The 24,043-nt window shown below is 42.6% G+C and overlaps 1 protein-coding gene across 1 annotated transcript in view; it reads left to right on the top strand.

The window, feature by feature from the left end:
- The window catches only part of FRMD4B (FERM domain containing 4B), a 204,261-nt gene that overhangs the window by 63,969 nt on the left and 116,249 nt on the right, over positions 1 to 24,043 (top strand). Inside the window, exons 3-4 of the mRNA XM_037743555.1 lie at positions 1,873 to 1,967; positions 11,036 to 11,128. Coding sequence (XP_037599483.1) covers positions 1,873 to 1,967; positions 11,036 to 11,128 — 188 coding nt within the window. The remainder of the gene's footprint in view (positions 1 to 1,872; positions 1,968 to 11,035; positions 11,129 to 24,043) is intronic.

The following is a 24,043-nucleotide window of genomic DNA, read 5'->3' as shown; positions in this document are numbered from 1 at the left end:
TTTAAGATATAGTCTCGCTCTGTTGCACAGGCTGAAGTGCAGTGGCACGATCTCAGCTCACCGCAAACTCCGCCTCCTGGGTTCAAGCAATTCTCCTGCCTCAACCTCTCGAGTAGCTGGGACTACAGGCCCCCACCATCTCACCCGGGTAATTTTTATATTTTTAGTAGAGATTGGGTTTCACCATGTTGGCCAGGCTGGTCTAGAACTCCTGACCTCAAGTGATCCACCCACCTCGGCCTCCCAAAATGCTGGGATTACAGGCGTGAGCCACCACACCCAGCCAAGCAATGATATTTTAATTGTTGATGCTTCTGTTTCTATTCACCCAACACTCTGGACCAAGAGTCTTTCAAAATTGTGAAAGTCCCTGTGGACAGGCCACACCTACAGCTAGCCTAGAATTTTCTCTTCTAACCAAACCTAAATTCTTTTCTCTCCCAAGGCCTGTCCCTAACCCACTATGCTTAGGCTTCAATTTGAGTGAAATAGTACGGTCAACAGTAGCTTCGCCAAAGTAGACCTTTAGTCTAGATGTCTGCCTGTTTCTTTCTTTCTTTTTTTTTTTTTTCCTTTAAATCATGTCCATTTTTTTCCCCAACAGCCATTGTAATATACCCTAAACTGTTTGGCTCAAAGTTCAAAAAGAATCCATCCAGAATGCCTCCTGCAAGCATTCCCCTTTTCTTCCCCAGTCCCTGCAAATCCAGCATCAATTATCACTCCAGGCATTCTGGCTGATTCCAAACCCATGCTGCTTCTCACCAGATCCAGAGCTTCCCAAAAGCATATAGATTATATCCTTCTTCTCACTAGGTGCTTATTACTGTTGATGGTGATGTATGCAGTGGGTACAATATCTCCATCTTCAGAAGGAAAAGTTTAGGCTTTAGAAGGAGACAGACTAGGTTCAAATCCCTGCCCTTACTAACAGTGTAACATCAAATAAGGTGCTTAATCACTCTGGGCCCTGGTTGACTCATTTATAAGATGGCAATAAAAAGCCCTACCTCATAGCTCATTATAAGGATTAAATGACAATATATATAAGTTCAGCATAATAAATGGAAACTATTTATTATCAGTAGTATTAGTATTGTTTTCATCAGTAGCCCCACAGCTTTGAGTCTGGACTTCTTCAACTGGCCACCAACAAGCAAAGTGATTCCTCCAGTCTTTTATATGTCACAGATAACCATGCAGCAAGCTGTTTAATGTTCTTTGTCTTGGGCATTAGCACCACATTACATATAAAAGAGTATTTTTTCCAAAACAATGCCTTAGTAAGTGCACCTTAGAGGGAAAATGTAAGGCACTTGAGTGAATTGCAAATACATGAAAATGATGGTCTCATTGATATTTCTATTCCCATCTCTTCTCCTTCCAACAATTCTTAAAGAATTGTTGGCCTGGCTTGGTGGCTCATGCCTGTAATCCCAGCACTTTGAGAGACTGAGGCGGGTGGATCACCTGAGGTCAGGAGTTCGAGACCAGCCTGACCAACAAGGTGAAACCCTGTCTCTACTAAAAATACAAAAATTAGCCAGGCGTGGTGGTGGGCACCTGTAGCCCCAACTCCCCACTTGGGAGGCTGAGAAACGAGAATTGTTTGAACCCAGGAGGCAGAGGTTGCAGTGAGCCAAGATTATGCCATTGCACTCCAGCCTGGGCAATGTAGTGAGACTCCATCTCAGCAAAAAAAAAAAAAAAAAAGAATTGTCTATAGTACATCAACCTAATCCACAAACAGGGGCAGGTAATAGAAAACAAACAAATAAACAAAAGCTGCTTTAAACTATTTAGGGCAGAAGAAGGAGTAGCAGTAAGAGAAGGACAACCACATTGCTTCTAACCAGATTTTTATTTTCACAGCCCAAACTTTTAGCAAGAGAGTTGCTGGATCTCGTGGCTTCACATTTCAACCTGAAAGAAAAGGAGTATTTTGGAATAACGTTCATAGATGACACGTAAGTCTTTTAATAGTTTTAGTTTCTTTACCTTTTGCGTGGGCTACCTACTTGCTGTCATCCATAAGTAACAAGAAAGGAAATAAGTCCTCCAGGAATTAGAACATGTCCTGCTTAAAGGTTTTTTAATATGCGATTTGTCCCCTAGGACTATTGCAAAGGAAGAAGAAAAGGAATACTGACCATTTTAGTACTCAAAACATTGTTTTAGAAATTTGTAGTCATGGCTGGACACAGTGGCTCATGCCTATAATCCCAGCACTTTGGGAGTCTGAGGCAGACGGATCACGAGGTCAGGAGTTCAAGACCAGCCTGACCAGTATGGTGAAACCCCATCTCCACTAAAAAAACAAAAATTAACTAGGCGTGGTGGTGTGCACCTATACATAGTCCTAGCTACTCAGGAGGCTGAGGCAGGAGAATCACTTGAACCCGAGAGGCGAAGGTTGCAGTGAGTCGAGATCACACCACTGCACTCAAGCCTGGGTGACAGAGAGAGGCTCCACTTCAAAAAAAAAAAAAAAAGATATTTTTAGTAATGAGTTTGTTATTCCTGATTATAGTGTATATTCACGTCTTTGAATGTGGTTGTGCTTGCTAATTTAGCTTATGTATCAGTGATAGAAATACTAGACATTTACTCACATCTCGAAACTGAGTTGATGTGTTGGTGTTGGTGACAAGAGAGCTTAAAGGTAAATTTGTGGCCCACCCAAAAAACATGTATATAGTTTAATATGGAATGAACTTTTAAACTGCCACTTAGGTCCAACTTATGTCACCTTCTCAACTGTCTCTCTTTTTTTTTTTTTTTTTGCTTTTTATGCTAAGTTGTTGAATATTATATATATTTGTCAACAATATATTTGCTCCCTGAAAGAAGGCAGGTAAATAAAAATAAATTCATGAGAATTTAAAACTCTATGTAAGCAAAACTCTATGTAAGCAAATGTGTTTGGACTTACTAGCTCTTTTCTCTTTCTCCGTGTTGTGTGTGTGTGAGTTTGTGTGTGTGTGTGTGTGTGTGTGTGTGTGTCTGTGTGTGTCTGTCTGTCTGCCTGACTGTCTTTTTTATGGCAGCCCAATTTGCCTACATTATATGCAGCCAGATACATTATCAGAGGAATCCTTCCTCTTTCTGCACATAATTTCCAAAGAGCTCCTTACATATTAAAATGTAAGAAGATATGTTCCAGACATAAAATATGTTGGCCAGCCGTGCAGCATTCTTTCCATAATGCTGGCAATTTAGATGTTTTTTTCAGTTCTTCAGTTTAATCAGGTGGAAAATCATCTCAAGAAGGAGTGACTTTTAACACCTTGTGACTTCCCATTATTCCTGGCCTGGGTGGGTTGTGAGCCTAAGACCTCCAGGATATGCCAGTAGGCTCGGGACTTGGGCTTGGCAAAAACCAGGCAGCTGAATTGTCAAGAGAAGTAGAAAAACCTGAAAACTTTGATTCTGGATTGAGGATGTTTCCCAAAGAGGGTTCAACAAGGCAGAAGAGAATACACTGGAGTCACCTCACTCTGAATCACTCAACAGCTGCCATTTGAGAGGCTCTGTATGACATGTCCTCTGCTGGATGAAATGGGAAATGCCAATGTCCACTGACAACAAGTTCATGCTGGAAAGCCAGCGCCAGCTCATGTGAATCAGTGATTGAACACACACACAAATAGGCTGAATCTGAATGTGGATGAAATCATAGCAAACAGTATAAGACATAAGCCATAAATATACAATGGCTAGGTTATATGGCATAAACTGTAATTATAGTACTATAAGCACTATAATTTAGGCAGAGGTCACAGAGAGTAGAGGTTAAGAACATGAATATTGCAGTAATTTATTCACTGAAAAATACTGACTGGGTGTGATAGTTCACATTTGTAATCCCAGCACTTTAGAGGGCTGAGGCAGGTGGATCCCTTGAGTCCAGGAGTTTCAGAGATGCCTAGGCAACATAGGGAGACCTCATCTCTACAAAAAAAAATTTAAAAATTAGCCAGGCATGGTGACACACATCTGTAGTCCCAGCTACTTGCGAGGCTGAGGTGGGAGGAAAACTTGAGCCCAGGAGGTCAAGGCTGCAGTGAGCTATGATGATGGCACTACTGCAGTCCAGCCTGGGCGACAGAATGTGACCTTGTCTCCAAAATATATATTTATTTACATTAAGAATGGCTCACACCTGTAATCTCAGCACTTTGGGAGACCAAGGGTGGGAGTATTGTGTGAGCCCAGGAGTTCAAGACCAGCCTAGGCAACATAGTGAGATCCCATCTCTACCAACACACATACACATAGACATACACACACACAAACAAATAAAAAATCAGCTAGGTATGGTGATGTACAAACTCTAGTCCTAGCCACTCAGGAGGCCGAGGCGGAGGTGGGAGGATTACCTGAACCTAGGAGTTCAATGCTACAGTGAACTTATGATTATGCCACTGCACTCCAGCCTAGGCAATACAGCAAGACCCCATCTCTAAAAATAAAAATTAAATATTTTTTGAATGCTCACTCAATGCCAGGTGTTGTTCTAGATCACAAGGATTCAGCTAGGAGTAACACAGACAAGGCCCCTGTTTTTATGGAGCTCATATTGCAATGGTGTAGTCTAGCATAAAAAGTAAACAGATAAATCAAAGAAATATCAGCAATTACAAGTGCATTGAAGAACATAAAAGGCCATAACCAAGAAAACCTGGGGTCAGTTTTAGACAGAGTGGGCTAGGACAGTATCTAGGAGGTGACATATAATGAAAAGCAAGAGCCAGTTCTGCAAAAGTCTGGGAGGCATTACAAGCAGAAGCCAGTGCAAAAGTCCTGAGGTGGGGCTGAGCATGACTTTTGTGATTTTTTTTATTATTATTATTATTTTTATTTTTATTGAGAAAGAAAAAGCAAGGCTGGGCACAGTGGCTCACACCTGGAATCCCAGCACTTTGGGAGGCTAAGACAGTCAGCTCACTTAAGGCCAGGAATTCCGGACCAGCATGGGCAACATGGTGAAACCCCATCTCTAGTAAAAATACAAACCAAAAAAATTAAGGGGCATGGTGGTTCACTGAAGTCCCAGCTCCTCAGGAGGCTTAGGTGGGAGGATTGTTTGAGGCCAGGAGGTGGAGGTTTCAGTGAATGGTGATCTCACCACTGCACTCCAGCCTGAGCGACAGAGTGAGAACCTGTCCCAAACAAAAATAAAGCCAGTGTGATGAGAGTCCAGAGATTAAGAGGGAAAGTGGTACAGGAAGAGGGTTGAGAGGGAGGTAGGAGCAGGTATCAGAGAATCTTGAGAGCTAGCTGTGTGACCTTAGACCAATTACTTACCATCTGACACTCAAGTTTTCTCATATGTATGCTGGACATAATAGTATCTTATATAGTATTACGACACAGGGCACCTATAAATAGGGTACTAGTATTCAATACTATTAAATCAGGTAAGGTATTACGACACAGGGCACCTGTAAATAGGGTACTAGTATTCAATACTGTTAAATCAGGTAAGGTATTACGACACAGGGCACCTGTAAATAGGGTACTAGTACTCAATACTATTAAATCAGGTAAGGTATGCAGAGCATATAGCATAGGCCCACAATAAAGGGAGCTATCAGCCAGGTGTGTTGGCTGATGCCTGTAATCCCAGCACTTTGGGAGGCTGAGGTAGGTGGATCACTTGAGCCCAGGAGTTTGACCCCAGCCTGAGCAACATCGTGAAGCCCAGTCTCTACCAAAAACACAAAAATAAGCTGGGCATGGTGGTGGGCACCTGTAATCCCAGCTACTTGGGAGGCTGAGGCAAGAGAATCCAGCCTGGGCAACAGAGCGATACCCTGTCTCAAAAAAAAAAAAAAAAAAAAAGTTGGGGGGGGCTATCATCCAATGTGTTGCAGTAAGAAAGTGCTGAGGAAACTGAAGGAGGACTGGAGTAGGTGTCGCACACAGAGGAGTAACTAAAATTGGATCTTGCAGGTCAGGTAGACTTTAAATAGATGGGGGGTGGGGTGGGAGGTGACTTTCTAGGCATGAGTTATTTTGTGGGCAAATGCATGAACATGGCAGTGAACAAGGTGCATTTGCCCAAGAGTGAAGACATTGGCCTGATGGGGACAAGATCAAGGGAGAGCCTTGCTAGTCACACAGATAGAGGAGGCACACCCAGGCCATGGAAGGATGTTAGACAGAGGAGGAATGTGGCTTATGACTGCAGTGTCAGAGGCCCCTCGGGCTGCAAGGTTTGTGACAGACTGGAAAGAGGGTCCTGGCCACACGGAAGGCTTTGGGAAAAGCTCCAAGTTCAGTTGAACATAAACCAGGCAGTGCATAAGTCAGAGGTTCAGACTGTAAGACCTTCTCTTCAGAAAAAAAAAAAAAAAAGGGAATAATATGCTGGGTGCGGGGGCTCACGTCTGTAATCTCCAAACTTTAGAGGCCAAGGTGGGTGGAATCACCTGCGGTCAGTTCAAGACCGGCCTGGGCAACATGGTAAAACCCTATCTGCACTAAAAATACAAAAATTAGCCTGGCATGGTGGCAGGCACCTATAATCCCAACTACTCAGACAGCTGAGGCATGAGGGTCACTTGAACCCGGGAGGTGGAGGTTGCAGTGAGCCGAAATGGTGCCACTGCACTTCATTCTGGGCAACAAAGCAAGACTCTGTCTCAAAGAAAAGAAAAGGAATAATAGGAATGTCTTCCTTCAATGATTTGGGCCACCCTCCTCATTGTGCCCTGAGATTTTTCTCAAAACTACACTGAGAGAAGAGTGCTCACACAGCCCCTTTCCCAGTTATCTCCTTTGGCTTATGACCAGTTTGGAGAGGCACCTCCTGGCTCTAGCTGTGTTTATTTTCAGAAGAAGTATGAGTGGGGCTGTTGAGGGGGTGGAAATTGGCCATTTCCACCTTTCTGGGGAGCGGGCCTGGAAAATTGCTTATGTCTAAGGGTGTCTCCTTGGAATGTCTTGGTCATAAGCCTAGTTCTTTTTCTTTGTCTGGTAAATATTTTTGGAAAGCATTTTCTTTCAGCACTCCCTCCTCCCTCTTTTCACCCCCGGAAAACCACTGAGTGAGAGCCCTCCCAGGATGCCGTCTGAGTTGCATTTTCCAGCCTAGATGCCACGTGCATCTTTTGCCTTTGGTGAACTTTAAATAGAGGAACACAAAGCTGAAAGGAACATTTTGCCAATGAAAGTAGCTACTGTCTACAACTCATCCACAGACCAAGAGGAGAAATAGACAGCAGTTACGTAATAAAAGCAGCGATGATGACCAACCAGAACAGATTCAAGGTCACGTTACCAGGAGAGGGATACAGTTCCTGAGATTACACGTGTTAATACCTTCGGCAGCTGTGTGTGCAGAGTGAGTCTTTTACCCCTAGAGGGCAGTCACGGCCCTCCTGAGGCACCAGCCCTTCAGGTCACCATAATGGTTCCCATCTCTGCTAAATAAGCTTTGTTTACCAAGAAATAAATAGCCTTTACAACACGACTGCGACTTTTGGTCACTGTCCCTTCCAATGGGACGGTGACGATGGGCCTTCCACTGTATAATTCTAGCCAAAAATAAAACTTGCTTTGTGGTTGGTCTGCACGCCTGACAGGGGTACGTATGACCATCTTTTTAAGATATTGGTTAGATCTGTTATATTTGCTGATGGGAAAACTTGACAAAAGCAAGTTATAAGCAAAAAGTAACCTTGATTATACTACAGTGATAGAATTATGGGGCTTTAAAAAAATTATTCTAGACTTTTTTCTATTGATGAGATTGTGGGTAGATTTTTAAAATCTACTTTGTAATTTAACCTTTTAAAAAACTATCTCATATTATGTATACATGAATGTCTTCTTCAAGGTCATGGTTGAGTCCAGTCCCTTTTGACTACCTTCCCACTGTAACTGTAGTTTCTTCCACAGAGGTAACCAATACTAGCAAGTTGCTGTACAACTCTCCAGAAACATATCCTAAAATGTTCATTAATATTTAATAGCGTTTTGAGTGTGCTTCTGTAGTTAACATAAGTGGTTTATGCTGTATATGGTATCGTACAATTTGCTTCATTCATTCATAGACACCATTCTATGCAAGTTCATACAAATATACATTATGCCTTCTACTTATTTTTAGAGACAGGTCTTGCTCTGTTGCCCAGGCTAGAGTGTAGTGGCATGATCATAACTCACTGCAGCCTTGGACTCCTGGGCTCCAGTGCTCCTCCTGCCCCAGCCTCCTGAAATGCTGAGATTATAGTGTGAGTCACCACATCTAGCCCATTATGCTTTTAAAATGATGTATCTTTCCTAAGAAAACTTTTGAGACCTGATACTATAAAATAGGTTATGTATTTGAAGACACACATTTGAACATCTGTGAAATTGGGATGTGTCTTTAAATCATGGCACTCTAAACTTGATGAAATATAGTGTAAGACTCTTCTAATGTCAGTCCCCATCTTATTTTGTTTGTTTGTTTTGCACACAAATGCAGTAGCTCTAAGAACTTCCCCTTGTGTTACTTATATCAGCTTATTTATCTTCGTAATATTCCTGCAAGGAAAGCTGGGAACAGGTATAAGAAGCCTTGTCTTGTAACTGTGGAAACAAAGACACACTCTTTCCAGTGTTCAACTTGATAGGTATCAGAGACTGAGTCAGAAGTTATTATAAAAGCAGACTCAACCTTATGGTCTCATTTTCTCCAGTACTGAAAGTCCTGGGTACTTTTATGTACAGTCCACTTAAAAAAAAAAAAAAAAGGAAGGAAGGAAATTCTGGATTCAAATGTTCGATGCCAGCTCTAGCACTTTCCCCACTGACTTATTGTAAAATATAGCTTTAATGTATAAAGAGTTCCAATTTGATTAGCACAGAGTCATTTCTCAATAGAGACTAGCTATTGTTATTCCTGCTAATATTAATTATGCCCACTTTTCTGTCTACTTATAATGAATACGGCTTAGATTTTTCTGATTTTGTTTTCTAGTTTTTCACTCAAGGACCAAAATGGTTTGAAAATGTCTTCCGGTTCATTATAGATTTTATTACATTTTGACATGCTATCCCACCACCATCAGCATGTTCTTAGCTTGAATTTTATGTAAGCAAGTAAATGAGGGTCTATGCCCTCTGGGAATTTACAACCTAAAATGGATAGACTAGTTGGACAGCATCGGAAAAGGCATGTAAACAGTTCTGAGCCCCAGTGTCATCAATCCTTTTGATCCCTCAGGGGTCAAAATCTAGAGAGAACTGTTTATATACATGAACTTGGTGAGGCTCTGGAGTAAATAAAATAAACAAGTACATGCTTAAACCTTAGTAAGTCCATAAGATACACACAGAAGTGGCACTCAGAGAGTATTCAGCAGTGTACTTCTTTAGAGACAAGTTCTCCCTCTGTTGCCCAGACTGGGCTGCACTGGCACAGTCATAGTTCACTGCAGCCTCAAACTCCTGGACTCGAGCAAGCCTCCGGCCTCAGCCAGTCCTCCCACCCCAGCCTCCTAAAGTGCCGGGATTAGAGGCATGAGCCACTGCCCCTAGCACCAACCCCGTACTTTTTAAAAAGCTGTGGTATTGTCAAGTGTCTGGTTTTGTTTTTGCTTTTGCGTTTGCTTTTGTTTTGAGACGGGGTCTCATTCTGTTGCCCAGGCTGGAATGCAAGCACGATCATGCCTCACTGCAGCCTTGACTTCCCTGGGCCCAAGTATCCTCACTCTTCAGTTTCCCTAGTAGCTGGAACAGGCACACACCACCACGCTAGGCTGATTTTTTCTATATTCTTTGTAGAAATTGGGTTTCACCGTGTTGCCCGGGCTGGTCTCTAAATTTCTGGGCTCAAGCAATTTGCCTGCCTTGGCCTCCCAAGTGCTAGGATTACAAGTGCTAGACATGAGCCACCACACCCAGCCTGTGTGTTTTATTTCATTGAACCACAAGTTTTCTCCTTGATTATCTAAAATATTTCATATTTAATAAAAGTTTAAGATTAACATATGGCCTAGCTTTTTACCGCCAAAGTCAACTAGTGTTATCAGTTTTTTTGTTTTTCCTCTCAGATTTTTATAATATACACATGCACATATGTAGGTTTGTTCTTTTTATAAATAAAAATAACGGCCGACCAGGCGTGGTGGCTCACACCTGTAATCCCAGCACTTTCGGAGGCTAAGGCAGGCAGATCACTAGGTCGAGAGATCAAGACCATCCTGGCCAACATGGTGAAACCCTGGTGGCATGTACCTGTAATCCCAGTTACTCTGGAGAGTGAGGCAGGAGAATCACTTGAATCCGGGAAGTGGAGGTTGCAGTGAGCCGAGATTGTACTACTGCATTCCAGCCTGGTGACAGAGTGAGACTCTGTCTCAAAAAAAAAAAAAAAAAAAAAAAAAGGCCACATACTTACTGTTATGCATCAATGCATCACCTTACTTTTTCATTTAATATTGTATCTTGGAAATTGTTCCAAATACTTTTATAAAGAGGCTCTCTGGCTTTTTTTTCTTTTTTAAGACAGGCTCTGATTGTGTTGCTGAGGCTGGAGTACAGTGGCTGTTCACAGCCATGATCATGGCACACTGCAGCCTCGAACTCCTAGGCTCAAGCGATCCTCCTGCTTCAGCCTCCTGAATAACTGGGACTACATGTGTGCGCACCATGCCCCTGTTCTTCAGCCTATTTTATGGCTGCATTGTATTTTGCCATAGTTTTAAATAATTTTTTAACAATATCCTGTTGGACATTGAGGTTATTTCTACCCTTTTTGCTATTCCGAATGATGCTACAGTGAGTGATTTCAAATATGGATTGTTTCTCACATGTGCAAGTTTACCTTGATATACTTCTGGAAATGGAAATCCTGGTTCAGAGGCAAGTGCTTTCAGAGTTTTAAAAGAAATTGCAGAGTTGGTCTCACTACCAGGTGTAACATGTGCTCCCACCATCGGTGTATGAGAGCAGCTGTTTCCCCACAGCTTTGCCAACACTGTATGTTGGTGAACTTTTCTGACTTTCTGTTGAATCCTTTTTCTTTGCTTTGCTCTCACAGAGGTCAGCAGAACTGGCTACAATTAGATCACCGAGTTCTTGATCATGATTTGCCCAAGAAACCAGGCACAACCATTTTGTACTTTGCTGTGAGGTATGTATCCACAGACCCAGTTAGCATCCCTCTTTTTTTGCTGTTATTATTGTTTGTTTGTGTGTGTGTGTGTGTGTGTGTGTGTGTGTGTGTGTGTGTGTGTATGTTTCTATTTTTTACATTTCTGGTGATTAGAGATAGTAAATAAAAAGAGACCTATCAAAACATTATGATGTGAAAGAGATTCTCTGCTGTCGTGGTCTAGGGACCAAGTTACCATAGATACTGTAGAGCTGTTTTCTTTGAAGATAAAGGATAGAGTCTCCTCCTTTATTCCTCAAAGCCTGTTAGATCAGTTTAAAGCTGAAAAACATGGGTAATCTATTTTAATACATAAGGCTGTTTCTCACTCAACCTATTTTTAAGAATCTTATTATTTGAAATATGACAGACATTTGCTATTACATTTTATGTAGCAATAATGTTTTCTATAGGCTTGGAAATAATTGAATTTTATACAGTTTCATGCCTTAATTTGAATAGAGGACAAAATGCAAACAAATGTTCACAGAAAGAATTAACAGTACAGAGATCTGAATTCCATTCACATGCAGAGAGACTGCTGAAAATAATGCAGAGTCCACGACTTGTTCTCTGAGGTCTGCTTGGGCAAGTCACTTAACCCTATCCTGAAATGGATGTATTCAACTAAATCAGCAATTTCTCAAATGCATCTTATGACGGATCTATTTTTTTAGCATTAATTGTTCAGAATCTACAATAAATAAAATGTTATAAGATGTAATACTGGCCGGGTGTAGTGGCTCATGCCCGTAATTCCAGCACTTTGAGAGGCCAAGGCAGGTGGATCACTTGAGATTAAGAGTTTGAGACCAGCCTGGCCAACATCATGAAACCTCATCTCTACTAAAAATATAAAAAATTAGCCAGGCGTGGTGGTGCGCACCTGTAATCCTAGCTACTCATAAGCCTGAGGTATAAGGATCACTTGAACTCAGAGGCAGAGGTTGCAGTGAGCCAAGATCGTGCCACTGCACTCCAGCCTGGATAACAGTGAGACTCTGTCTAAAAAAAAAAGAAGAAGAAGAAGTAATATCTAATTTTCTCTACCTAGCTTGATGTAAAATCATTACTGATTGAGCTGAAAGCCTCTTCTTATGTGCTGACCCCCTCTCCCCACTTTGCTAAATTTGATGGAAATTTTTATGATAAATTTTGTTATGTTGGTATGAAATCAAATATGACAAAATGAGCTAAAGTAGTAGGTTTCTCATAAAGCTAGGTTAACCTGAAGAATGGTCCTGTATTCTTAGAATATGTTAATTTTTGTTTGTTTATTTGTTTGAGACAGGGTCTTCCTCTGTCGCCCAAGCTGGAGTGCAGTGGCACGATATTCACTCATTACAACCTCGGCTTCCTGGGCTCAAGCAATCAGTCTCTCAATAGCTGGGACTGCAGGCATGCACCACCACGCCCAGCTAATTTTTTGTATTTTTCGTAGAGATGAGGTTTTGCCATGTTCTCTAGGTTGGCCTTGAACTCCTGGGCTCAAGCATCCACTTGCCTCGGCCTCCCAAAGTGCTGAGATTACAGACGTGAACCATGCCTGATAATGTTAATTTTTGGAAGATGAAAATGTACTTTGTTTTATATGTTGAAGGTGTAGGTTTCATGCTTTTTGCGGGGAGGGGTTTTTTCTGATTACCTGGCAAAATCCTGTCGCATTTTGCAAATGCCTTTTATTTTAATTGAGTCTGCTCAATTCTGTTGAAATTCAAAAGTATGAGAATATGACCGAATATGTTTTAAAATAGCTTTTTTGGCCAGGCACAGTGGCTCATACCTATAATCCCAATACTTCGGGAGTCTGAGGTGGGAGATTCACTTGGGTCCAGGAGTTTGAAGCCAGCCTGGGCAACATATGAGACCCCATCTCTACAAAATATTTTAAAAATTAAGTGGGTGTGGAGGTGGGCGCCTGTGGTCCTCACTGCTCAGGAGGCTGCGGCAGGAGGATCGCTTGAGCCCAGGAGGTCAAGGCTTCAGTGAGCCTTGATCGTGCCATTGCACTCCAGCCTGAGTGACAGAGAGCCTGTCTCAAAACAAAACAGAAAGATCTTATTTGAATTAATCGATGGGGATTGTGGAGATTTGCTGCATCGTACTCAGCAAATGAAATGTTAGTCACCTCCGATTTCTTTCTTCCTTTTGGGGCTGAAATCTGGTTTACAATATAATTTCCTTAATTAAATAGAAGTAACATAACAAGAAGTAACTTATTTGCCAGAGTAGTTATATTTTTGAAACCCAGGAAGGAGGTAGCATAGTAGTGATTTGTCCAGGAACATAGCTGGTACGGAAAAGCACACAAAAATTTAAAAAAAAAAAAAAAACTGAGTTTCCTGGAAAGAGGTGATATGAATACTTGTGTCCATGGCAATGGGAAAAAAGAAATAGAACTAGCAAGCAAGAGGTTAAACAGCATATTAGTATTTAAGCAGAAGTCAGAGAATTGCAAAGTTTTAATCTTGTATTATATAGGGAAAATGTCTCAACACAAATAAAACATACTTTCCCAAGAGAATTATGTTATCACTATAAACATTTCAAATTATATGAATGTATGGAATGAAAAGTAAAAATTACTCTTTACCACCCCCAACCTTCACCTCTACCCCTAAGTTTGCTCCCCTTCTTAGAAAAATAGGATAAGTTGTTTGGTGACTTAATTTTTTCTTTGCAACTTAGAGAGCTTTCCTTGGGCATATAAAAATCTATTTATTTAAGCATTTAGGCTATTTCTAGTTGTTTATATTAAAATTTAGGTTGTAGCTGGCCAGGCACGGTGGTTCACACCTGTAATCCCAGCACTTCAGGAGGCTGAGGTGGGCAGATCACTTGAGGTCAGGAGTTTGAGACCAGCCTGGCCAACATGGAGAAACCCCATCTCTACTAAAAATACAAAAAATTTGCTGGGCGTGGTGGCAAGGGCCTGTAATCCCAGGTGCTCCAGAGGCTGAAGCAGGAGAATCACTTGAACCTGGGAGGCGGAGGTTGCAGTGAGCCAAGATTGTGCTACTGCATTCCAGCCTGGGGGATACAGTGAGACTTTGTCTCAAAAAAAATAAAAAAATAGGTTTCAGCTAACATCCTTGCACTTTCATCTTTTGTGCACGTGGTGTAGTGTTTCTGTAGTGTTAAGTACTCAATGAAAGCATTATGCCTTCAGAAAATTTAACAGGTACCATCTAGGTAGTAACCAGATTTATGCAGATTCTTTGACAGCCAATATCTGGTCTGTTTTGGGTCACAGAATATCAAAGGAGAAACCCTGTCTCGCTTTCTGTACAGCCATTCATAGGCACTCAATCTTCTCCAAGCAGGTTCCTGAAATTCCAGAGTGACCTGCTGGTTGTTCATCAGTTTCAGCACTTACTTGGAGCGTTATCTCAAGAGTGCCCCATAATCACTTCACATTACTTTCCCCTAACTACTTGCATGTTTAAAACCCTTATCAAGTTTTTAATTATTCACTTAGTTTTTCCTCCCAACAGTATAGTGAGATCATAATATTCTTTGTTATTATTCCAATTAAGTAGTTGTTGTTGCTCCAATTTGATTAAAGAAATGATAAAGGAAAAGCACACACCAAAGAATTTCATGAACTGACCGAGGTCACTGTGGAAGGTAGCTAGTTCTGTGGAGGTCCGGGAAATGGAGTTGTCTTGTGCTCCAGTGAAGTCAGTTGCTCCTCAGAGGGTCCCTAGCCTCCTATTTGGAGAAAACAGGACTATTGGTAATACTTCCATCGCAGTAGACACCATCAACAAATCTCCAGGTTGCCTGTGTTGACTGAAGAATAGAGAGTCAAAGAGAGCATTTGGTTCCGTTTTGATGTTCGCTCATTTTAGGAGACCCTGGAAGTGCAGGGGACCTCTTTTGAGATTGGGGTCATCACCTCTTGTGTCAGCACAGTCCTGCTGCATGCACTGGAACATGGAGCACAGAAGCCCCTCACTCGTGGACATCAAGGTGTGTGGTCACCAAGCAGTTAATGCACAGTGAGAAAGAACTCCCTATAGTGATAGCACATTAAAGCATGAGTACCACTGTTATTTTCAATGCAAACGATTAGAAATATCCTCATGCCAACAGTGAAGATAGGTTCAGTAGGTTATGGCACTTTCATAGTAAACAATGAATCACTTTAACAAAAGAGGTTAGATGAAAAAGTGCATTGTAATTCAGAGCTTCTCCAGATGGGAGAGGCAGGGCATGTCTGAATCATCTTGGGAAATTTTTCAAACTACACAGTTACTCTCCTCCAACTCCACATTCCTGGCCCAGATTCTGCTATAGTGCCATGGAGGGAGGGGTACACTGCTGAGCCCTTCTCCACCCCTCCTCTTATAAATCATTACTTTAATAAGTCACTGTTATCAGGGATGTTGTCATGTATCTCATCTCTCTTGCAGATGGATAAGATACATTATATCTGAAAAAAATATACAGGGAATGAGTATACTTCTGTAAAACATAGATTACTATTTATGCCATGATAAGTTCAAGTGATCACACTGAGTTTTTTTGAAGTTGGCATGTTTTAGAATCAAATACAGATCTATAAATACTGAGAAAATTCCTGGAAGGAGCTACACCAAGCTGTGAAGACTCATTTCTTCCTTCCTTCATTTATTATGTATTGGAGTTTTGCTACACTGTACTCTGCTCCATCCTAGGTCTGAGGACCCAATAGTGAAAAGGCAAAAGTCTCTACCATCATAGTCAGCATACACATTAACAAATGCATTCATTATATAATAACAGTCTGTTCATTCACCTGATAAATAGTTGCTGAGTTCCTGCTGTGTCTGGCCCTATACTAGATGCTGGGAATATAGCAATGGTAGAAGAAAATGACAAAATCTGGCCGGGTGCAGTGGCTCACGCCTGTAATCCCAGCACTTTGGGAGGCCGAGGCAGGTGGATCACGAGGTCGAGAGATGGAGACCAGCCTGGCCAACATGGTGAAACCCCATCTCTACTAAAAATACAAAACTTAACTGAATGTGATGGCACGTGCCTGTAATCCCAGCTACTCGGGAGACTGAAGCAGGAGAATCACTTGAACCCAGGAGGAGGAGGTTGTGGTGAGCGGAGATCAGGCCACTGCACTCCAGCCTGGCAAAAGAGAACGAGACTCTGTCTCAAAAAAAAAAAAAAAAAAAAAGAAAAGAAAAGTGTAAGTCCAGCAGCCATAAAGCCTACAGCCTAATGGAAAGAGATGACATTAGGTAGAGTAAACCTACAAAGTAGCTTATGTGAGGGGTTATGGAGAAAACACCATTAGAGAGGAGGAAAAGGGGGTATTAGCAAAGCCAGGGCTGCAATTCTAAATACAGCGGTCAGGGAAGGCCTCTCAAAGAAGATGGCATTGAGCAAAGGCATACAGGAGATGAGACAGGGACCCAGGCCCATCTCTGGAGAAGTTTCTTCCAGACCAGGGGAACAGCAGGTGCACAGACAGGTTGGCAAGAGCATGCCTGGTGTGTACAGGCCCCTGGAAGGAAGTCATGTATCTAGAGAGAACCTATAATAGGGAGATGAGTAGGAGATGACATGGGGTTGGCCTGTAGAGCATTCAGGCCTGTGGGTTTTGAGCTCGAGATTATAACCAGTTACCATTTTAAACAGACTCACTCTGGCTGCTGTGTTGAGGGTGGGCTGGAACGGGCAGGAGGGCACAGCAAGACCAGTTAGGAAGCTGTTGCAATGGTCCAGGCCAGAGATATGTAGGGTGGACCAGACCAAGTCTCACTCACTCCACATTCACTGGAGATGGTGCAAGTTGGTTGTGAGAATTAAAGACAGACCAGGAGATAAAAAGTGATTTTGCAAAACATTATGCAAATGTAAGAAAATATTATTTTTAAATTGTAGCATTTATGAAAAAGAAAAATTCCATGAGGTCTTACTCTCAAGAAGTTTTCTCTCTACTGAAATGTAACATAAACTCTGCAGCAGGCACTAGGCTATTGGACATGTATTATCTCATTTACTCCTGAGCTAAACCCTGAGGTCTTACAGATTTGAGGGGTTAATAAATACCTGGTTTATATCCCCCAGGACAGAGGGAGCAGCTCAGAAACATATGCAGCTTCTACAAAGAGAAAATAAAACATGTAAAGCGAAGGCACATAGTCCCTTTATGACTTCAAGAATAAACCTTTGTCTTCTTTTTTCCAGTTATAAAATCTCAAAGAGGTGTGCTAAATATGTGTGTGACCTCTGTGCATAGAGATGCATCATAATTTATTTAGGTACCATAATTATTTAACCAGTTCTCTATTTCCATGGGAGTCCAAACTCCCCTAGGTTTCTGGGGGACTTCCCCGGGGCTGGCGGTTGTTATCTGGCTGCAATAAATTATATGCCACAAACATATGGGCCTCTTTGGTAATGCAGCCCAGATGTGAACATTTGAAAGACTTGACAGTGAGGAGCAAGCAAGCATTTAAATAGGAGTTCAGGGACTTGGTGTGACCTCACCAGAAAAGCTCGTATTCCCTCCGAGGAGGGTGACCTAAGGTGGCTCAGGCTGGTACCACCCTGTTGCAGTCAGAGCCGGGATCTTGGCATCTTTTATCCCCCTTATTCTTTTGAATGCATCTTGTTTTTTTCTTTCTTTTTCTTTTTCTTTTGGTCTTCTCTCTTCTTCTTCCACCTTTTCCTCTTCCTTTTTCCAAGTCATTTTCCTGGGTTCTAGGACTGCATGTGACCACTCAGTGGTACCCTAAAGCATTGTCTGCCACACTCAGGGCTGAGAAGAACTCACTGCATTTTTGAGGAACTGTAGAAGGAAACCTGGAGGCAGACTGCTGCCTCTGGGTGAAAACTGCTACAAACATGGAGCCCTTGAATTCAAGACTGGTAACTGCCTTCTCAGCCACTCCTGGCCTGGTCTTTGGAACGTTAAATCTTTAGAAAGAGTTTAGCTCAAGGAAGCATCATGACTACAAACCATGAGTCCTCATTACACGTGATTTTTTTGAAGAGCCAAATACACGTGACACATAAAGACAGGCTGTTATAAAGGGAAAGACTGGTTGATATGGAAAGATGCTTGCAATATATTCTAGGTGAAAGAAGTAGACCACAAAAAGTCCATGCAATATGATAACACTTTTTGTAAAAATATTTTATAAAACATCTGTAGAGATAGAAACTCAGTTTAAAATGCTTATCTATATTTTTTCCTACAATGAACATATTACTTGAGCCAATTTTTTTTAAATGCAAGTATGAAAAGAGATAAGAGGAAGAAAAGATAAAATGTTCGTGACCAGATGAGCATGACTTTGTTTAAAACCATCAGAGGGTAGGTGATTTACAATAATGAGGGGACAGGAAAGTTCATCTTTTCATGGAGGAATGTGATTTAAAGGCCCAGAGAAATAACTGATTCCTCCTACTTAGGCTGAGCCGAGGCTACTTGAGGGAAATGTGTGAGTTAGCCAGAGGTCTTTGCCCATCCATCACACTCCCATCCAAATGTACAATACCCCAAACATGGGCACAAGGGCCGGTTGCCCCAGTATCACCCATGACCCCCTAACTGGCCCAGCCTATTCTGAACTTCCAGGCAGGTGGTTCATGGCCTTCATCTTTGAGGATCCAATATCCTAATTCAGACAAGAGTTCAAGAAGACACAGAATCCGCTGAAGCACATGCTCGATCCTGATTCCAGTTTCTTACAGGATTCTGTTTCTCGGTGTACTCTGTGTGCAAATACCAGAAGTTATTTTTAGGAACTTGCTCACTCCCCTCTCAAATCTTTCAGTCCTATCTTTTGGTGGGTGTGCCTGTGTTTCCACAGTTTTTGTTTGTTTGTTTGTTTGTTTTGTTTTTTTGAGGCAGAGTTTCGCTCTTGTTACCCAGGCTGGAGTGCAGTGGTGCAATCTCGGCTCACCGCAACCTCTGCCTCCTGGGCTCAAGCAATTCTCCTGCCCCAGCCTCCCGAGTAGCTGGGACTACAGGCGCATGCCACCATACCCAGCTAATTTTTGTATTTTTAGTAGAGACGGGGTTTCACCTTGTTGACCAGGATGGTCTCGATCTCTTGACCTCATGATCCACCCGCCTCGGCCTCCCAAAGTGCTGGGATTATAGGCGTGAGCCACCGCACCCAGCCGTTTCCACAGTTTTAAGGAACAAGTGGGCTATGAATACTTATAGGATGTGTGTGTGTGTGTCTGTGTGTGTGTGTGTGTGTGTGTGTGTGTCTCAAGCCAATGAAGAGGCAACATTAAAAGTAACGAAATTGTATTATGAAAGACAAAAGAAGCTGTGGAGCACAGAAGTTAGAAGCTTGGCTTTTAGTGCAGGGTTCCACTGTAGCAGCACTGTTGGCACTGAGGACCAGGCTATTCTTTGTTGTAGGGGGCTAAGCTGTCCTATAGGATCTTTAGCAGCATCCCTGGTCTCCACCTACTGACATCAATAATGCTCCCAGGCCGGGCACTATGGCTCATGCCTGTAATCCCAGCACTTTGGGAGGCCAAGGCAGGTGTATCACTTGAGTCCAATCCAGCCTGGGCAACATGATAAAACTCTGTCTCTACAAAAAATACAAAAATTAGCCTTGCATGGCGGTGCATGCCTGTAGTCACAGCTACTCGGGAGGCTGAGGCAGGAGGATGGTTTGAGCCTGGGAGGTTGAGGCTGCAGTGAGCTCTGATCAGACCACTGCACTCTACCCTGGGGAAGCAGAGCAAGACTGTCTCAAAATAATAATAACAATAACACTCCCCCAGTGCTGACGATCAAATAACGTCTTCAGCATTGGTAACAGCCCCACCCAAATACAGAGAACAGAGCTTTAGCATCATCATTAGGTTCATAGTCCAGCTCTTCCACTAACTCGCTATATAGCTTCTGGCACCCTCTCGGGCCTGTTTTATCACCAATATAATGGAGCTGGTGGCAGCACCCACCTACTTTGGGGGTTACTGGAGGACTACAAGTGCCAACAGGTAATGTAGACCCACTATAAATGTTAACTTCTATAATATGTTAACATATATTTTTATGTTATAAATAACAGCCTGCCTCAACCACATGTGCAGTGCGTGAAACATTCTATCATGTTTCTGTCACAGCCTTTGACTATGAAAGCTCTGGGATTGTCTGGCTTGGATCTGACCCATTCCCCTTTGCACTGGGTAGAGGATCTTATCATTTGTCTTCGTTATTCACCATGCCCAGATGTTACCTTCCCACTTAGACTTCCTCCCCTGCCTCCTCTCCCCACGTCCTCTCAAAGCATCTGTCCCTGCTTTCCTGTGGAGGACTAGAGCAGGCTGTTTTAAAGCAGAGAGGCAAGCAGTGGGAATTCACCTGCCCCTGATACTTCAGGTTGCCTAGGGGAGAAGACTCCCTCTCCTTTCTGGCAGGTCACAGCAAGGACCTGACTCTCTTGGGCCTCCAGCCCTTCTAGATAACTCAGAAAGAGTCACTTTGTGGGAAAGGAGCAAGAGGGCAGGTTCCTACAGGCTTACCAGGAGGCCGTGTCTGGAAATTCAGAAATGAGGAAGAGCATTCCTGGCAGAGGAGCACATTGTAGAAGCAAACAGTGCTTCCCCTGGGAATTCTCCAAGACTGTTCTCTTCCCACAGATGAAAGGAAACATATTGGACTCCCATAAGCACTGCATAATAGCTTGCAGAAAGTGATGTGTTTGGAGAAAGTGAAATATACTTAAATTACACTTCAGCCTTCAGCATGCATTATAAAGTGAGATATGACTACCTTGCAGGATCATTACAAGCGATAAACAGAGATCTCCCTGCTCAGAATGTGGATGAGACCTGATAGAAATCTGTCTAGGCGTGTGGCTGCAGTTAAGTGCCTGAGATTATTCATGGTGACTAAATGAAACCCAGAATGAGGTGTTTTGATTTAGCCCTCGATGGACGCCAGTCACAAACTCGGTATTGTTCAGAACGCAAAATGATTGAGCAGTTCTTGCCCAATTCACCTTCTTTGAAGATACCACTCAGACCTTGCAAAGGCCCTGGAAAACAAAGAAACCGTGCTCAGCTGAGGAAGAAAAGTCAAAACTGGTTAGAAGAGCATTCGCTTCACACTATTTTCTCATTTTGTATTAAAACAAACATTTTTGTGGCATTTGTTTCCTTGAGAGAAAGAACTTAGGAAAGATACTTTGAATTTTTTTTTTTTTTTTTTGAGACAGAGCCTCACTTTGTCTCACAGGCTGGAGTGCACTGGTGCAATCACGGCTCACTGCAACCTCCTCCTCCCGGGTTCAAGCGATTCTCCTGCCTCAGCCTCCTGAGTAGCTGGGACTACAGGCATGTGCCACCACACCCAGCTTATTTTTGTATTTTTCATAGAGTTGGGTTTTCACCAATGGTAGCCAGGCTGGTCTCAAACTCCTGGCCTCAAGTCGTCTGCCCACCTTGGCCTCCCAAAGTGTTGAGATTGCTGGTGTGAGCCACCGTGCCTGGCCAGATACTTGGAATTTTTATTCTGGTTGTTACAGTTAAAGCTTTAAAGATGTTCCCAACTAAGTCAGTGCCTTTTATTACAGTCACATCAGTAGAGCGATAATAATATTCTAATAATCACCGCCACTCATTGGCTGCTAAACCACATGCTACCTGCTATGTTAAGCACGTTTCAAACCCTCTCATTTCTCCAATGTGTAGGGCAAGAGAGGTCAGAGGCACTGAGAGTGGAGCAGCTGCCGCAAGGCCCCAAGACTGATCAGCACTGAAGCTAGGATTCAAACTAATGTCTCTCCCACTCCCTAGTGTTGACTTGTGACCACTAGGAATAAATGCCACAAGACGAAAATATTGACCACGTAGACTTAAGTGACTCTTCAAAGGACAGCCACTTCCAAACAACTGGATGTTGTGCTCTTTGACATCCATGTGTTGCCATCTGGCTGGCTGCGCTGTGACTTCCAGCCATCTTTGTCATGTCATTGTGGTGTGATGTTCTAATGAGTGGTTAAGCCAACCAAGAAAGGAAAAAAAATGCCAATGGGAGGAGCCCCAAAAGCACAGAGAAAAACTTCCTGAGCAGATTCTTTTCTCAAGAAATTACACTTGCAAAGCCGAGGTTTGTCTCCAAAGTGTGTGCCTATTCAAAATGCCTGGGTTCATTCTGAAGCTGAAAAATTAACCATGGGCTTCAAAAACAAAACCTTAGTGAAATTGCTCACAGTGATCATGCAAAAAGGAAACAGTATCCTTTTGCAAAAAGAGCTGAAGGAAAGGGTCTTTATTTTATGAACCTGGGATAGTCCATTTCATATCATTAAGAAGCCCTGGGGCCAAAGGGGCATAGATGACAGATAACGAGGTCAGGAGTTCGAGACCAGCCTGACCAACATGGCGAAAACCCCATCTCTACTAAAAATACAAAAATTAGCTGGGTGTGATGGTGCACATCTGTAATCCTAGCTACTAAGGAGGCTGAAGCAGAAGAATCACTTAAGCCCAGGAGGCACAGGTTGCAGTGAGCTGAGATTGCACCATTATACTCCAGACTGGGTGACAGAATGAGACTCTGTTTCAAAAAAAAAAAAAAAAAAAAAGCCCTGGATTTGGTTTTCAGTTCATGGTGTGTGTTGATAGGTGTGCCTGAAAAGCCATTTTCCCCAAAGCTCATATGTACTTTTTATACACTCCATAAATATGAAGTCATTACAATGGCCCCCTTGAGGGAGAAAGGGGATCATGGATTCAGAGAGCTGGTAATCAGATGCCTAGGCAGGAGGCATCAGGGCTGACTGCCAGAAAGTAGTGGGAAATAAGATAGGGACCTGTTTACTGGAACTAGGATGTAGTCAGAGACTTGGGCTCCAAAAACAAGGTGAACCCAGTTTCTAGTACAAATGTATCTGTTCAGAGTTGGATGTGCCACAAATTGACTTGGTGCCAAGCTACCTCTCAATCTGCATGTGGTTTCTCCAGTGCTCAAAGACTAGCAAGAGGATTGGTTTGGCTAATATGCTCTCCTCCTGGAGTGCCCTTCCTACCTTTGTTACCTGGTGAACTCATGCATTCTTTAAGACTCAGCTCAACTGTCCCCTCTCCTGTGGTGCTTAGTCCTATGGATTTCAATTTGGCAGCATTTTCCCCTTGATTCACAAGCTGAGTTCATTGCATCAGGCTGGTGGGCCCCCACAGCATTCTGTACATGCTATATTTCATTTTGATTGTTATCGTAGGAAAGCATTATATCATATTGGCTTGGAATATGAACATAGAAGTCTAACAGACCTCAGTTTGAGTCATGGCTCCACTACTTGCTAGCTGTATGGCTTAGAGAAGATGACTCGACATCTCTGTATCTCAGCTTTTTCTTCTGTAAAGTGGGCACATAATTTGCTGTGTGCTGCATCTGGTTGTACCAAAGATGAAAAATAAAAAAGATTCCTGTAGAGCACTCTGTATGATCCCTAGCACAGAAGCAGCCCTCTATTAACGGGTTCTTTAGTTGCCAGCAACAGAACCACTTGTGGCTAACAAACAAAATAGAAAACTGAACTTACAAAGTCTCAGAAAAGACAGGGATCAGGGCTTCTGCAGAGATCTAGGGAGCAGAAACTAAGGGACAATTTCATCAGAGTGCTGCTAGCAGAATACATATGCTCCCACCATCTTTGATCTTTAGGTCATTCTAATCATGTTTATTCTCAAGTGTGAGAGAAGCTGACTGGCCTAGCTTGGGTCACCTACCCACACCTCAATGAGAGAGTTCTAGTTGAGTAGGAAAAAATGTGCCCTGGTGTCCCCCAAGCAGGTCTCACTCATCTGATCAGCATCACTCTTTTATATCCAGCCAATGATCCTTATGACTTTTGCATATGTGACTGCTGCCGTAAGCCAGTGCAGCTTTACTTTTTTTTTTTTTTTTTTTGA

This window comes from Cebus imitator, unplaced genomic scaffold (assembly GCF_001604975.1).
Source record: "Cebus imitator isolate Cc_AM_T3 unplaced genomic scaffold, Cebus_imitator-1.0 Scaffold147, whole genome shotgun sequence".
In the NCBI taxonomy this organism is placed as follows: Eukaryota; Metazoa; Chordata; class Mammalia; order Primates; family Cebidae; genus Cebus; species Cebus imitator.
The sequence above is the reverse complement of the archived record's forward strand: the minus strand, read 5'-3'. Positions and strand labels throughout refer to the sequence as shown.